The sequence below is a fragment of the Lycium barbarum genome, chromosome 2 (genome assembly GCF_019175385.1).
Source record: "Lycium barbarum isolate Lr01 chromosome 2, ASM1917538v2, whole genome shotgun sequence".
In the NCBI taxonomy this organism is placed as follows: domain Eukaryota; kingdom Viridiplantae; phylum Streptophyta; class Magnoliopsida; order Solanales; family Solanaceae; genus Lycium; species Lycium barbarum.
In genome coordinates, this window is record NC_083338.1 from 148,223,961 (window position 1) to 148,238,872 (window position 14,912).

A 14,912-nucleotide genomic window follows, 5' to 3' on the forward strand; every position below is an offset into this window, starting at 1 on the left:
CGCCAATCCAGCTGGAACATCTTCTAGCCATATCCTCTACTCATTTGTATACACCTGCGTGGCATGAAACGCAGCGTCCACAAGAAGGGGCGTCAGTACGAATAATGTACTGAGTATGTAAGGCATGAGTAACAACATAACATAGATATGAAAAGTAACAAGGAATAAGAGAGATAACCTGTACATCTGGATGCCTCGTAAGGCGGATGTCATGCATGCTTAGCCTTTTAAAAAAAACATTTCAATACATATACATAGTAACATGCGGTCATTAAGGCGCGGTGTCATATATATAATATCATGCCCGGCCATTAAGGCTCAATGTTATCATCATTAGCCCGCGTCCGGGGCAATATCATAACATGCCCACTGCAGTGGTGTGCACATCTACGTGCCATGCCCGGCCGACTATAGCGCGGCGCGGTGTGAGAAAATACATACATATATATAAAGCATGTATGACAGCCCAATCAAAAGCCACAACTATATCGGAGTGACGTAAGGTCGGTAGCCTCCGATTGTATTATGGATCAATCATCATCGTTTATCTCACCTTGAAGGAACAAGGGTCATAAGGTGAGATTACCAACAATGAAGGAAACTAAGAAATTTCAAAGTAAGCTCAATCACCTCATAATAATATAAAGCTCATGTACATGAAAATCTTTATGAATAAAAATCATCTCATAATAACATGAAATCCGTATGCCTTGGAGCTTGGATAATTAAATCCCTCATAATCATCGTCATGGTTATCATAAAAAGAATTATTCATCTTTGCTGTCATAAAAACTTTAAGAGTCATGAATCTCTAACCTTCTTGGAAATGAAAATTTTTATGGAATTCATACATGATTTGGTAGGAAAAGAATCATGCCTTAGAGGCTCAATAACGTCATAAGAATCACGAAATTCGTGGACTTCTAGCATTTGTAAAACCAATAATATTATGAGTATGACACAAAGGTTTATAACGAAAGGATCATGCCTTTAGAAAGAAAGGGAGTAGCCTTAACATACCTGGAAGATAATTTCTCGACTTCCAACTTACTTCCTGTCGTGCAATTCACTGAAGATTATTCGTAGCCACGTAATCCACATATACAACCATTCATACTATTATTAGAATCATCATCATACGCTCGTCTCAAAACTTTAATTAAAATCTTTTTAGATTCTGTCGAAATTCGGGCAGCATCTCCCCTGTTTATATGCCTAGCCCAAAATCATAATATCAACAACCAATCAACAACAACAATACCAACATCATCAATACCATTATCCATACCAATATACTTCCTAAAACATCCCACACGATGTCTTCTAAATTTCTCAACTAACCAACTTGTGATACGACTATTTGAATACTTTATTTTCGTAAAGAGGCCGAAATTAATACCAACACATCAATAACAACATACTCTATATACTACAAGATAAATATATGTATTTTCATCCAAATTTCTCTTCAACCCTCAATTCATAAATCAACAACATCAACACAACACACCATAACCTCTATTCTTGAAATTATTCCTTAATTCATATTGATAAAGAAAGATATTCAACAATTCATACCTTATTTTTTATGAAGGTAGCAAACTCTTCACTATTTTCTTATTCCCAAGCCACTCCAACACCAAACGAAATTATATTCTTGACTACGCGTTACCCGGACCTCGATTGATATTCCGTAGCTTGAAATTTTGCTCAAAATCTTCAATTTTATGTGATGTAAGAGACCCTTTTGTGTGCTGAAAATTCTGGAACTTTTTGGATGATGAAAACGGGGGTTTGCCCCTTTTTATAAGGGCTGAGGCGGCGTCACTGTAGCTACAGTACTGTAGCAGTACCGTAGCAGTCATGTTTCTGCGTCGACAGCTCAGTGTGTAACGTCTATAATTCTCTACTTCGATGTCCTATCGACGAGCGGTTTGTTGCATTAGAAACTAGACTCGCCGAACTTCATTTTAGAATTTTGAAACACCTTAAAACTCCAAATATACATGGAAATATACCCCTCCAAAGTTGACTAGAAATCTGTCCAACATTTCTCAAATTTTCGTCGAACTTATTTTCTTCAATTTGCTTAACCTCGAAACCTTCCGAAACTCTTCATACATGATATTTATCATTTATTATACATGATAATGTCCATATTCTTGTGTTTCAAAATAGTCTTTCCTGATTACGACTTACGAGATCGTAATTCGTTCTTTACTTAAACAATATACTTAATAATGCCTCGTTCCTCATACTCCAAAGTTGTTTTACCTAGTCGTAACTCGACATACTTACATTCAAATTTAACCAGTGCTTCTCCGAGGTACGGGGTGTAACATTTACTTTTCAAGATAAACTTTTAGTTATGCCTTAACTAAAAAGTGTGCCCAAAGACATAACTAAAAGTATGCCCATAAGGCGGAACTTTTCCTTAAGGCATAACTTAAACTTTGCTTTATAAGGCAAAGTCTATGCCTTAAGAAAAGTTCTTGCCTTATGGGGCATAATTTTGTTATGCCTTAACTAAAATTTTGCCCCATAAGGCATAACTAAACTATGTCTTAGGAAAAATTCTGCCTTATGGGGCAGACTTTTAGTTACGCCGGATCCGGCGTAACTTTAGCTTTTCCTTAAAGATTGTATGCTGGATCCGGCATACACTCTCCCAGTCCCGCCTTGCGAAATTATTTTTTTATTTTATGCCTGAGCGGGGGTTCGAACCCAGAACTTCATGTATTCGCCCACCTTTCAAAGCAAAGAGCAAAACTTAAAGACCACAAATATGAGGGACAAAATTTAAAGACCACAAATTTGAAGGGCAAAATTTAAAGACCACCCCAAAAGAAGGGCAATCCGCGCAAAAAAATGTTCTTTACCGATGCCAAGAGATCTCAGGGGAAATCGCTGGGGTTATATGGACTTCTGTCCCTATTTTATGCTGGTCTTTAAATTTTGGCCTTAAAGATAAACATTTTTTCACGGACATATTTATATTCTTACATTATAATATTCCACAAGTTACCTATTTTATGCTGGTCTTTAAATTTTGTCCTTCAAGACAAACATTTTTTCGCGGACATATTTATATTTTTACATTATAATATTCCAGAAGTTATGGGATAATCTTTAATTTTTGTCCTTCAAATGGGCTGGTCTTTATTTTTTGCCTTTCAAACTCGAAACTCATACCTAACCAGGTATAAATTTTCATCCAATTTGCAGGATTGTCCTTGGCTGGGGATGGTCTTTAATTTTTGTCCCTCAAATTGGTGGTCTTTAACTTTTTCCCTTCGCTAAAATTCCCTTAGTTTTGGGTTCGAATCCTCACTCAGTCAAATTTTTTTTAAAAAATCGTAAGGTAGAATTTGAATTCGCAAGGCGTTAAGACAAATATTTGCCTTGCTATTTTTTTTTTTTTTACTAAACTGGAGTTCGAAGCCACAACCTCGGGATATTAGACGAAGGGAAAAAATTAAAGTCCACCCCAAATGGAGGTCAATCCGCGGAAAAAAATGTAAATTTTTTAAGAGCACGGGCAAAAGTTATGTAATATTATGATGCGAAAAAATTGTTTGCATTAAGGGACAAAGGACCAGCGCAAAATAGGGTCAAAAGTGCAAATGACTCATACCATCAACGAGTGGGCCTCTTTCCTTATACATACAAGCCCACAGACGCTAAGGCAGCTCAGTTAGCTAAGCTCATTCTCGTTCTCTCAGGTGTCAAATTGTGATGGCGTTGAGAAAAAACAGGCAACTATGGCAGCAAACGAGGATGTTTTTTAACAAAGGTACAATGGACTATTATTACAGGTTCTACAGTTCGAGACCAAAAGTAGATTTGAGGAAACTAAGGCCAATGATTCTTAAGAGAATTGAGAATCGGGCTAAAGATTATCCTGTTAAATCTATGGTTCCTGTTGCTGATGAGGTCCTTAAGGCTCGAACAATTCTTTACCATGGTGTTTCCGCTTTAATTCAACGTTTTCCCACTTGGGCATGCAAGTAATTTCATACCCCTTTTGCTCTGTTTGCTTAATTTAAGCTTATGTCTGGTGTTAAAGTTGTCATCTTTATTGGATCCTGTTGGTCATTTTAGATTTTGATTTTTGATGTGTTACTGTGCAAGCTTACAGGGGTTTTGGAGATGCCTTGGTTGGTGGGGCGGGGTAACTCACATGGGCACACTAATTTAACTATCTTTTTTTTTTTTTTTTTTTTTTGTGATAAGAATAATTGAACTGTCTGCTTATGAATGATATAATATGATATAGCCCGAGTATGTTGTGATGCATTAACGATTATGAAGCTTTATGAGTGTGGAAATTGAGCCAAGTAGTTTAAGAAAGCAACAATTATAGTCAGTTTTACCAAGTGGTTTAAGAAAGAAATAATTACTCATGATAGGTTTCTAGGAAGTTTATGTCGCTGGGGAAAGCAAAATAGTGAAAGAAATAATTACTCATGATAGGTTTCTAGGAAGTTTATGTCGCTGGGGAAAGCAAAATAGTGAAAGAAATGTGGGAACTTTTTCCATAGGAGGACAAGATTTTGCAATTGTCTCGTAAGTTCGACGTTTCCTATTTAATTTAAGAAAGAAATAATCTATGGTTCCTGTTGCCGAAGAATTCCTTAAGGCCCGAACAATATTTTACCATGGCGTTTCCGCTTTAATTCAACGTTTCCCCGCTTGGGCATGCAAGTAATTTCATCCCCTTTTGCTCATTTTTTTAATTTAAGCTTATTTCTGGTGTTAAAGTTGTTATCTTTATTGGATCCGATTGGTGATTTTAAATTTAGGGTAGTTTTTTGATGGGTTATTGTGCAAGCTTACTTACAGGGTTTTGGAGATGCCTTGGGCGGATCCTCACACGGGCTCACTAATTTAACTGTTTTTTTTAAAGGAATAATTGAACTGTTTGCTTATAAATGATACAATATGTATAGCTATGTATGTTTGGGCTGTATTGTAGATTTTGAAGCTTTTTGAGTGTGGAAATTGAGGCAAGTAGTTTAAAAGGCAACAATTGGCCATGATAGGTTTCCAAGAAATTTATGTGGCTGGAGATAGCAAAGTAGTGAAAGAAATGCGGGAACTTTGTCAATAGGAGGCCAATTTTCGCAAGTTTAAAGTTTTCTACTTAATTATAGTTCACTGTAGGCCTGTTTAGTGTAATCTTGTGCTCTTTTGTCATCAAATATACTAGTTATCTGAAGTTTGTATGGTGAAATATGAGTAGGGATGTATGCTAACTCGCTTGAATTGGATATATTGATGTTGAAGCAAAGAGGTGCTTCAAAATATTTTCAGTTTTTTGCCTTTGATAAATAACGAAAAGGGTGTTTCAGCCTTAAATAGGTACAAGATTAAGTGCAAGACACATGAAGATAGTGGAGATAAAGGCAAGAGAACAAGACAGCAAGAATTATAAAAGTAAAAAAGAAAAAAGGATTAAGTCAAAACAGCAAGAAGATGGTGAAGGCACTCAGCAAAGTGTAAAGATTTCTAGAACTGGAGATTTGCTTAAATCTGGGGCATGCCGCAAAATAGAGATGTCCCACTTTTTCTTCAGTATATTTTTCTAACAATATTAGCTTTCGATTGAGGCTTTTTTTTTTTTTGAATATTGCTCAAATAAGGTCAAGAATTAGAATTTATTTACAAGTAAGATCATCTATTGTGTTAATGCTTTTATTAGACTTGACTTGTTTTTTGGCCTGTTTTATGTGCAATTTCTAAGAAGCGATATCATCAGATACAATTGCTTTAGCCACAATATCTTCTTCTCTCAATGGTAATGAAAGAAAGTCGGTACCTGAACGAGACTTTTCTCTAACATCCAAAAGGGTTATTTTGTTGCAGATACTGTCCAGAAGTATATATTGGTGAGAATGGTCATCTAATACGAACTTGTCATGGTTACCGTCGGCGTGCCAAGAATCAGGCTCATGAGTGGATTAGAGGAAGCCTGAATGATATTCTAGTCCCAGTAGAGGCATTTCATTTGCGAACTATGTTTCAGAATGTTATCAATCACCAAGAAAGATTTGATTATGATCGCATTCCAGCAGTTGTTGAGCTGTGCTTGCAGGCAGGAGCTGTTCCAAGTGAAGAAATTGTATGTGGAAGTAGTTTACCCTCAAGTGTTTCTTTTCAAGCTGATTCTTTATCTGAAGATGATTTGATGTTGTTGGGAAGAGAAACCTTGAAGGCATGGGAAGCACTTAGATCTGGAGTGCAGAGGCTATTATTGGTTTATCCAGCAAAAGTCTGTGAACATTGCTCTGAAGTTCATATCGGACCTTCTGGGCATAAGGCTCGTCTTTGTGGCGTATTTAAGTTTGAAAGTTGGCGAGGAAGTCACTTTTGGAAGAAGGCAGAAGTGGATCATTTGGTTCCTCCAAAAATAGTATGGTACCGCCGACCCCAGGACCCTCCATTACTCCTGGATGACGGGCGGAACTATTATGGGCATGCTCCCGCTGTTGTTGATCTGTGTACTAAGGCTGGAGTTGTTGCTCCTTCCAAATACTTTTGCATGATGAAACTTGAAGGTCTATCGGCTCCGTCTCTGTGAAAGGATGATGGGATCTTCTCCTGCTTTTATTGGTGAATTTCACCCAACGACCAGAATGTGTCTAAATTGGGTGATTCTTCTGAAGTCGGACTACTTTTGTTCTTCGGTAACCCTAAAACTTTAATGGATATATACTGAAGATTGTTCTAGCACCAGATTATTTCATGAAGACAGGAATATCTTATAAATATTCACGGGAGGTTTATTCTATTATACTTGAGCAATTCTCATCGGCGGAGCATTATACTTTGGTTGACTAGCCACTTAAATCCGTCACTGGGTTCTTCAATATTCAAATAGGGGAAACCAAAATGTAATACAATGTGCAGATGGAAGAGAAAAAGCAGAAGAAAGTGTGATGTTTTCAGGATTTGAATTTTTATTCCTCATGGTCGCGTCGCCTTTGCTCAGACAATAGTTCTCATAGCGTAGATTCTGCATCTTCGGCACTTCTAGTAATTAAATATAATCTTTTTAAGAGCGAAAGCAGTTTCTAGCTGATTGTCTCACAGCAACTGTTCTTCAAGATAACTATTCTGTCTGCTTTTAGTCTATGGTGTTCTCAGCTATTACTCTTCTGCCTGCTTTAGTGGAATGAAGTGGTAATCTAAAAGTTGCTGGTGCATATGTATCGTGATATGTATAGCAGGTGGATTTGCAGTGAAATGGAAGTGGATTTCCATCTCCGTTTAGAAGTATCATTAGAGGTTTAAGTCGTCAAAGAAGTGTCCAACAAGTTGCGGTTCATAGACTTCATTACTGTAAAGTTTCTATTCATTTTGTAATAGATATTGTCAACCCATTGTTGTGGCATTTGAACTAATGTTTTGATACATATAGTAACTTCTGTGGCTATAATGCAATATCGATTGATATCTGTATCTGTATTTTATTAAGGTTGTTTTTCTCACACAAAGTTGTCTTTGCTCTTGATGACAATTGAAAATTTGGTGTCTTTTTAGTTAAATGAGCAGAGAAAACCTTTAAAGTGCTTCATTCTATTCGGGATCAGTAACTTTTTTGGCTGTCGATGGAATATTTGCCAAAACCACAAGGGTAGTTGGACAAGACCATGAACAAAACAAGATTTATGAAACCCAAACAACAAGATTTAATTATGATTTTTGACTGTAACGACAATTGTTAAAACACTTTTAACAGGTGGACGTGGAGATTAGTGGCTGGTTCCTGAGTTTTTGGACTCTAATATCAACATTTTCCCGATATTTCGTCTTGAAAGGGTCACATTTTGGTTGAACTTTCATAGCATAATTTCATTCACGCACGGTACGGTCATTTTGCAGCCAACTACAACACCATGAGTGTCTGGCAGTCTGGCATAACTCATTTGATATTTGTGATATGATTCTGGCCAACATTCATGCAAAGTTAAAAACGTAGACCAAATATAGTAACCAATTCAACAGTGTAACATGAAGAAGAAGATTAAAAAAATGATCCGCTTTGATTTTCATGACTTGAGTTTCTCACAAGTCACAACTATCCCATTATTTCAGGCAATGCAAATAGTAAGACTCTCAAGAATGTAGTTCCTGTGAAAACCTTCTTTATAATCCATGTAAATCACCCTCAGAAAAAGCACTCGTCACAAAAAGAAAAACAAGAACTCAACACAAACAAGAGGAAAAAATGCAGCTGGTGGTAGAGATTATGACAGGGACGATCTTTCATGTTACAGTAGGCGACAATGCAACAGTGCTAAATTTGAAGATAGCAATACAGGTTCAAGAAAACCTTCCCGGTGATCGCCTCATCCTGCTACTCAACAGAGATGTTGATCATCTCTTGTTGAATGATGATCACATACCCCTTAGCGAATATGGGGTCCAAGATGGCTCTCGTCTCCACGCGTTTTTTGAGCCCCTTGATGAAGCTGAAAAAGACGATGATGACGAACATACTGGTGATGACAAGGTCATGGATGAAGAAAGGACTGAGACTGAAACTGAGGAAGAAAATGATGGTAATAATAATGATGATGACAGTAACAGCTCCTCTCCTAAAAGTCCATCTGAAGAGACTTCTGTTGAATCACCAGAGTATGTTGATGTCTCAGATTAGTTCATATGAATGAACTCTGGCCTGCAGTATCCATTCTGCTTTATGCAGTCTTATGAAGTCTAGCATTACATCTTAACTTTTCTTTTTTCTTGTTATGTTAACTTAGAAACATGTATTGCGTATTCGGAAAACAGGCCTCCTATTGGTATCTCCTTTTTTCTAGTATTGTAATGAAATGATGCTGTTAATACTGCATATTTTGCTTCACTGTCCAGAAAATGTCTATGTGCCAGCCTAAAATGCATATGATAAGAGATCATCTTGGTTTAGTTGGAAAATCATTTTAAGTGAAAATGAATGCATTTTGTCCCTTCATAAATTGGACAACATTTAACAATATAATAGTAAAAATCTTTTGATGTTACAAAACATACTTAACAGAAAACATATATGAATGGGTAAATGAATTACTATTACTTAACACTTTGTCCGTATTTGATTTATAGTCAATTATCACGATACCTGTGGTATACATTAGCAACTATGCACTATATTAACAAGATCAACCAACATTTAAGTACCGATTTACCAAATACTAAACTTATTCAGGTAGAATACAGAATGATATCGCCTCCCTGAACTAAACTAGTAATTGTGTAAAAAACTTTATAATATCAGTATATATATCATAAATCCTCTTTGCCCAAAAAAAAAAAAAAAAGAATCATAAATCCTTATGAAATAAGTAATTGAAATGTTGATGTCACAGTACAGCTTTTGGTTGTCTGGTTGGTTAAACTATAACACGGCATGCACAGAGTCTAGAGCCCGTTTGGCTCAGCTTATAAGCCATTTTGTGCTTAAAATAAGCCAAAAAAAATAAATTGGGGTAGCCAAACATTGGCTTATAAGCTGCTTTTTTTAAGCCCATCCAAACAAGGCTCTAAGACAACATCATGTGTTGTCTATGACTGGATTAGCTTCTTCTATTTCCAACTTTAGCGTCGACTTGAATCGTTCACAAAGTAAACGATAAACTAAGGTCATATGAGAGTTGTTTACATAGTAATAACAACACCATCTTTCTTCTTGTACGGAGTAATACGAAAAGTGATTTATTATTAATACGGCAAATTGTTATCGCAGAATGCCAAAATGAGTAAGAAATGTACAGCTATCCAATAGATATCTAAAATAGTCTATACTAAGTTCTCCAGATGGAGTAACGAGAACGACCAACAAAGACTGTGCTATTAATGGTAATACAGTCATACATAAACACCTAGTTTGTAACTATTGTTCAAACAAATCCATGATGTCTCATGCCAAACATCAAGGGACAATTCCAGTTAGTCATGGCAAAGCGCAGGGTTGAAGCTGCCTCACAAACTCTAATGCTAAAGAAAGTCGAAATGCCTCAATACCTAAAACTAAATAATAGTCGTCGTCTAAAATATGTACATGCATCACAAAAGGAAAAATATCAACTAACAGCAGCTATATGGTTTTAAATGAGGAAGGTAACGAATCCATCTAATGGTCTTACTGTAATGCCCCTGCAACTCCAATCCTGTTGAGCTTCAGTAGCCACTCAAGAGAAAAGATGAACCAAAACACATAATATGAAAGCTACAGATTACCAAGCCACTAAATAAGAAAGGAACAAATCCCGTTCCGGGCAAAACTACTACTGTGGTAAAAAAGATACAAGTTCTGAATGTAGTTGATAAGAGGTCGGTATTACACATTGATCCAAAAGGGGGAATCAACTGAGCCTACCTGTATGAAAAGACAAATAGCAAGACAGAGAATATCGCTGGCCTATACTGAACCATCTGGGAATGCATCGAGAGCATCCTGCTTGCCATTGAGATAGTACTCAACAACTGCTTTCATTCTAGGAAACTTGTCCGGGTGATAGTTTACATGAACTACAACCGGTTTCAGCTTCTTCAGATTAGCGTCTTTTCTCACGGTCTTGAATAGGACCTTGCTATTCATGAACTGATAGATATCCATTGTTCTCCTGGAAGCATAAAGGCCAATATACCCAGGATGTGATGGAAAGGCCAATTCTTCATTGAAAACTGCCTGGTCCCATGAATTTGGCTGTTTAGTAAGCCGATCAGCAACCCGATCTAAGAGCTCAATTGAAGGAATAGTTGGGCGGATATAAAAGAACCCAGAATTATAAACCCATATCCTCATTGTATGTGCATATCGAGCCCAACCCATTGAAGGTTCATCAAAAACATCATTATAACCATAAGCCGTCATATTATTGTGACCATCTGACATTGACTCAACATCTGAATCCCGATATAAATGATCAAACGGATTTTGCAAATACACAATATCGACATCAGAAAGAAGGACACCATAACCAAGTTGCAAAAACTCCCTCAAAATTCGAAACTTCAACCCTGAGACAGCATGGTTGCCTCCACTTTTTCCAATAAAATCAACATTCTCATCAGGGTCTCTTTTATAAAGCGGGACATCATTTTCCTTGCAGAAATCCACTATTTCGTCATCCAAAGCCACAACCAGATAATTGGGAATACCCACTTTTTTAATACTGTTGAACCAAACCTCCAACATGGATTTCACATTTGAATTGGCAACTGCAACTATGACCTCTTTGTTAACTGCAATCTCTGATAAGAGCTTTGCTAATCTAGGGTTTACCGACTCGTCAGGCAAAACAGGAGGGGTAGTTCTTAAACTTTTGACAGTTCCAAAAGGCCCAGCTTTCTGAGGTTGACTCGACACCACCAGTTGTTGCTCCTGCGCACGACCGTTTCCTTGCTCAGCCACATGAAGTTTTTGATTTAGCTCTCTTACCTGCTTTTGCAATTCCGCATTCTTCTCAGACAACCTCCTATTTTCGGATTTCATCATGTTTACCTTCTCTGTGGATTCACAATTGGATGAGTCAACCTACGAATCGAATAAATTAATGAGCGATAAAAATAATTCAACATTGATTAAGCAGCATTCAAGCATTTAATATCAAGTCCAACATAACAACAATAACCATATTCAAGATTTGTCTTTTCATATAGCTATCTGATAAACACATGTACATCTAACAAATGATAAGAGCTGAATTCCTAACAGCACTCTAATCACTTCATATACACCAATCCCAATCATTTAAAGACAGAATAAAGAACTTAAGGAGCTATAAATAATTGTCAACATTGATCAAACAACATTCAAGCATTTAATATCAAGTCCAACATAACAACAATAACCATTATCAAGATTTGTCTTTTTATATATAAATGGGATATAGACATAATACATGCTATCTAACAAAAGATAAGAGCTGAACTGAATTCCTTACAGCATAAACCACTTCAAATAAATTACAACTACTTTAATGCAATTTAAAGACAGAGTTAAGAACTTACAACACTAAGAAACAACTATATTAATTAACTTAGATTACAGCATTTCAAGGGGAAAAAAAAATCACCAAAGCTCTTATTTAGTCTAATCACACAAATTTCTTTCATAACATATACGCCCTCCAACCCAACTTAATTGTCTTACTTTCCTTTTTTGTCTGTCCCAAAAAGATCGCTTCTTTAAGTTTTTTCAACTTCGAACATTCTAGATGGAAAGTTTAAGACCACAAGATTTCAAGAACTACCCACATCTTTAATTTAAGACCACAAGATTCAAAAGTATATATTTATTTCTTAAAACTCTGCGTCCGGTCAAACTAAGACACTTACATTGGAATGGAGGAAGTATAGAGAAGCAAAGCCAAAATAGCATTTATGTGTAAGTTTAAAGACTCACCTGAAGATTAGATTTAGAAAGAGGACGACTTTGAGGCTTTGGATCAGGAGAAAAGAATCCATTTGGATACAAGAAAGCAAACACACATCCCAAAAATACACCAATTGCAATTGCTCCAGCAATTCGAGATCCTCTTATAGATTGACCATATTTCTCCCTACGACCCGCCATTTTCTCTTTACTTTCAACACACAATATACCCTTTTTTTTTTATAGCATGGAGTAAAGATTACTCAAACTTGTTTTTTAAACAATAAAGAAAAAAGGCAACAAAAGAAATGGAGAAAATGGGTATCTTTTTAAAGCCCTAAAATGTAAAGAAAGTTTGGATCTTGGTGATCTATGATTATGGTAAGGAAATAAAAGTCTTTGTATGTATTGCTAGAAGTGAAAGAGTCGTCGGAAGAGGGCATCAGAGGTTGGTGGCACCGAAGTGGTTAGAATATTAATATTACAATGTGGGTTTCTATCCCGTGTTCGGCGGACCAGGGTGTCTGTAAATTGAACATGTTAAAGATGTTTATACAACATGTATATATCTGTGTATGTATAGAAGATTTTAACTGCCTCCTTTCCGTATTAGTTGTCAAAATTACTAAAAATACTTGTCCTAAAACTTATCATTTTACAAAATTAGGATGAATAATTATTTTTATTTCATTTACCCTTAATATTAAATGTTCTTCAAAATAATCAATATTATTAGAGTGCAGTTTATTGAAAACAGATAAATGTAAGCTCGTAACTATATAGTACTTTTTGATGATCTCTCAAGACATGCAAAAGTGAAATGTAAATATGGGACGGAGGGATGAACACTTAACCATAGTTAGTTAAAAGGCGTTCTTACATCGCTAAATCACTAAGTAATTTATATGACTTTGTTTAAATATTCGGGGCGAAAGTATCTATATTGATTTTTTTTTTAACTCAATCTTCCATATTGTTTTGGAGCCTGATTAATTTAAATTGATACCCAAAAACTCTAATCTGAAGTAAAGTATCGGAAACTTTTGATTAATAATGATGAGGTGCTTACCAACACATCACATGACTATTCTGCTTATTTTAGAGATTCTGCTAATTTTCACTAATCGCTACCTAGTTCCGTTGACTCTCTAATAAGTAATTGTAATGGAAAATTATTAAGTGATTAGCTAAATTTGGGGATTTAGTGAGGGATTTTGAATGTTTTAATATATTCTCTTCTTTTGTTGGGTGCAAATTAATTGATTTCCTTTGGCAATAAAATCTGAAACACTTGAGACGCATTAAAATCAGCATTTTCAACTTGAAATAATATTTCGCTCAATGGTCAAATTTTAAACCCTTTCATGGATTTGACTTCTCTTCATTTTCTATTTTTCCATTTTTTCAAATTCTTATTTGAATAGGTGACACATATGTCTCATTTAAAAATAATGACATATATTAAACAACTAAAGCAAAGGTGTTAACCATGATTAAAATAATAAATATTTCCATATGTTTCTCCCAAAAAAAATGGCAATCCCTCACAATTATGGCAGCTGACTTAACGATGCATTAATTAATTCTTTTATTAACAAAAGATCTAGCAATTAATTCCTCCAAATTTAAAGCTTATATTTAAACATTGTCTTTGTCTGCCTTCTTCTTTTTAAATGATTGAACTAGGAAAAATCAATGCTAATCATTCAGGAAACACCTCTAATTATACAAATTGAACAAATTACTTATTAATTTCAATAAATTTGACTTCATCCTGGGGAGTTTGTTCTTGTTTTTGCTCTAAATATGTTCACTTTGTCAACAACTGAATAGAAGTTTTAAATTTGAAGGGGGTGATTGCGGATATTCTGTTATTATTAAGAGACTAATTAATGCATTAACAATTTAGTTACCCAATTATAGGATTGCAATTTTTATGGGAGAAGCATAAGAAAATATTCATGATTTTAATCATGGTTAAGACCCTTATTTTAGTAAATTTAATCTATAACATTCATTTTAAAATGAGATATGTGTCACCCAAGTGAGAACCTGTGAAATGGAGAGGAGCCAAAACGAAATCTCTGCCAATTTTCAACTTGTTAATACTGCCTTAGGAAGTGTTTGCAACACTTTTGAGTTAAAGTTGACTAAAAAAATTATAGTTAACGTTGTTGTTGGACTCATACAGTAATACTTCACTCGGGAAAAACAGTTCGTGAAAATGAAGAATTGTAGAAGTAAACAATTACTACTACTTTACGTAGATTACACCTTCAAACTGATATTAAACTTAAATTTCAAACATTGACACTTTCTTTCAATTTAATATTACAATTCAGTATTTTTCACGATATAAATCTTGAAACTTTAACTAGCTATCCTATATGAAGCTATCAATAGCGGTCCTTTCTAAAATTAGGAAGAGCTATATTTTAGAGCCTGTTTGGATGGGCTTAAAAAAACAACAACTTATAAGCTGGAAACAACTTATAAGCCAAAAAAAATAAAAAAAAATTGGAGTAGTCCA

The 14,912-nt window shown here is 35.4% G+C and overlaps 2 protein-coding genes across 3 annotated transcripts; one reads left to right on the top strand and one right to left on the bottom strand.

The window, feature by feature from the left end:
- The first annotated feature begins 3,647 nt into the window (after positions 1 to 3,647).
- LOC132627983 (APO protein 4, mitochondrial) lies at positions 3,648 to 7,455 on the top strand. 2 transcript variants are annotated; one of them, XM_060343642.1, is made up of 2 exons: positions 3,648 to 4,007; positions 5,866 to 7,455. In XM_060343642.1, the coding sequence occupies exons 1-2, from the start codon at positions 3,736 to 3,738 to the stop codon at positions 6,578 to 6,580; spliced, it is 987 nt and encodes a 328-aa protein (XP_060199625.1). In that variant the 5' UTR covers positions 3,648 to 3,735; the 3' UTR covers positions 6,581 to 7,455. The 2 variants fall into 2 exon arrangements, with proteins under 2 accessions (XP_060199625.1, XP_060199626.1); XM_060343643.1 differs by lacking the exon at positions 3,648 to 4,007 and adding an exon at positions 4,034 to 4,704.
- A 2,799-nt stretch (positions 7,456 to 10,254) lies between these two features.
- Positions 10,255 to 12,916, bottom strand: LOC132627984 (arabinosyltransferase RRA3-like). Its single transcript, XM_060343644.1, has 2 exons — positions 12,413 to 12,916; positions 10,255 to 11,542 (listed from the first exon to the last, which is right to left on the bottom strand). Exons 1-2 carry the CDS (start codon positions 12,581 to 12,583, stop codon positions 10,424 to 10,426), a joined length of 1,290 nt encoding a protein of 429 aa, XP_060199627.1. The 5' UTR covers positions 12,584 to 12,916; the 3' UTR covers positions 10,255 to 10,423.
- Between the last annotated feature and the right edge of the window lie 1,996 nt (positions 12,917 to 14,912).

Excerpts from the sequence above, each read along its gene's own strand:
- LOC132627983 (XM_060343642.1), top strand. The coding sequence starts at position 3,736 with ATGGCGTTGAGAAAAAACAGGCAACTATGGCAGCAAACGAGGATGTTT. Across the intron at positions 4,008-5,865 it reads TTTCCCACTTGGGCATGCAA|ATACTGTCCAGAAGTATATA; the intron begins GTAATTTCATAC and ends ATTTTGTTGCAG.
- LOC132627984 (XM_060343644.1), bottom strand. The coding sequence starts at position 12,583 with ATGGCGGGTCGTAGGGAGAAATATGGTCAATCTATAAGAGGATCTCGA. Across the intron at positions 11,543-12,412 it reads TTTCTAAATCTAATCTTCAG|GTTGACTCATCCAATTGTGA; the intron begins GTGAGTCTTTAA and ends TTCGATTCGTAG.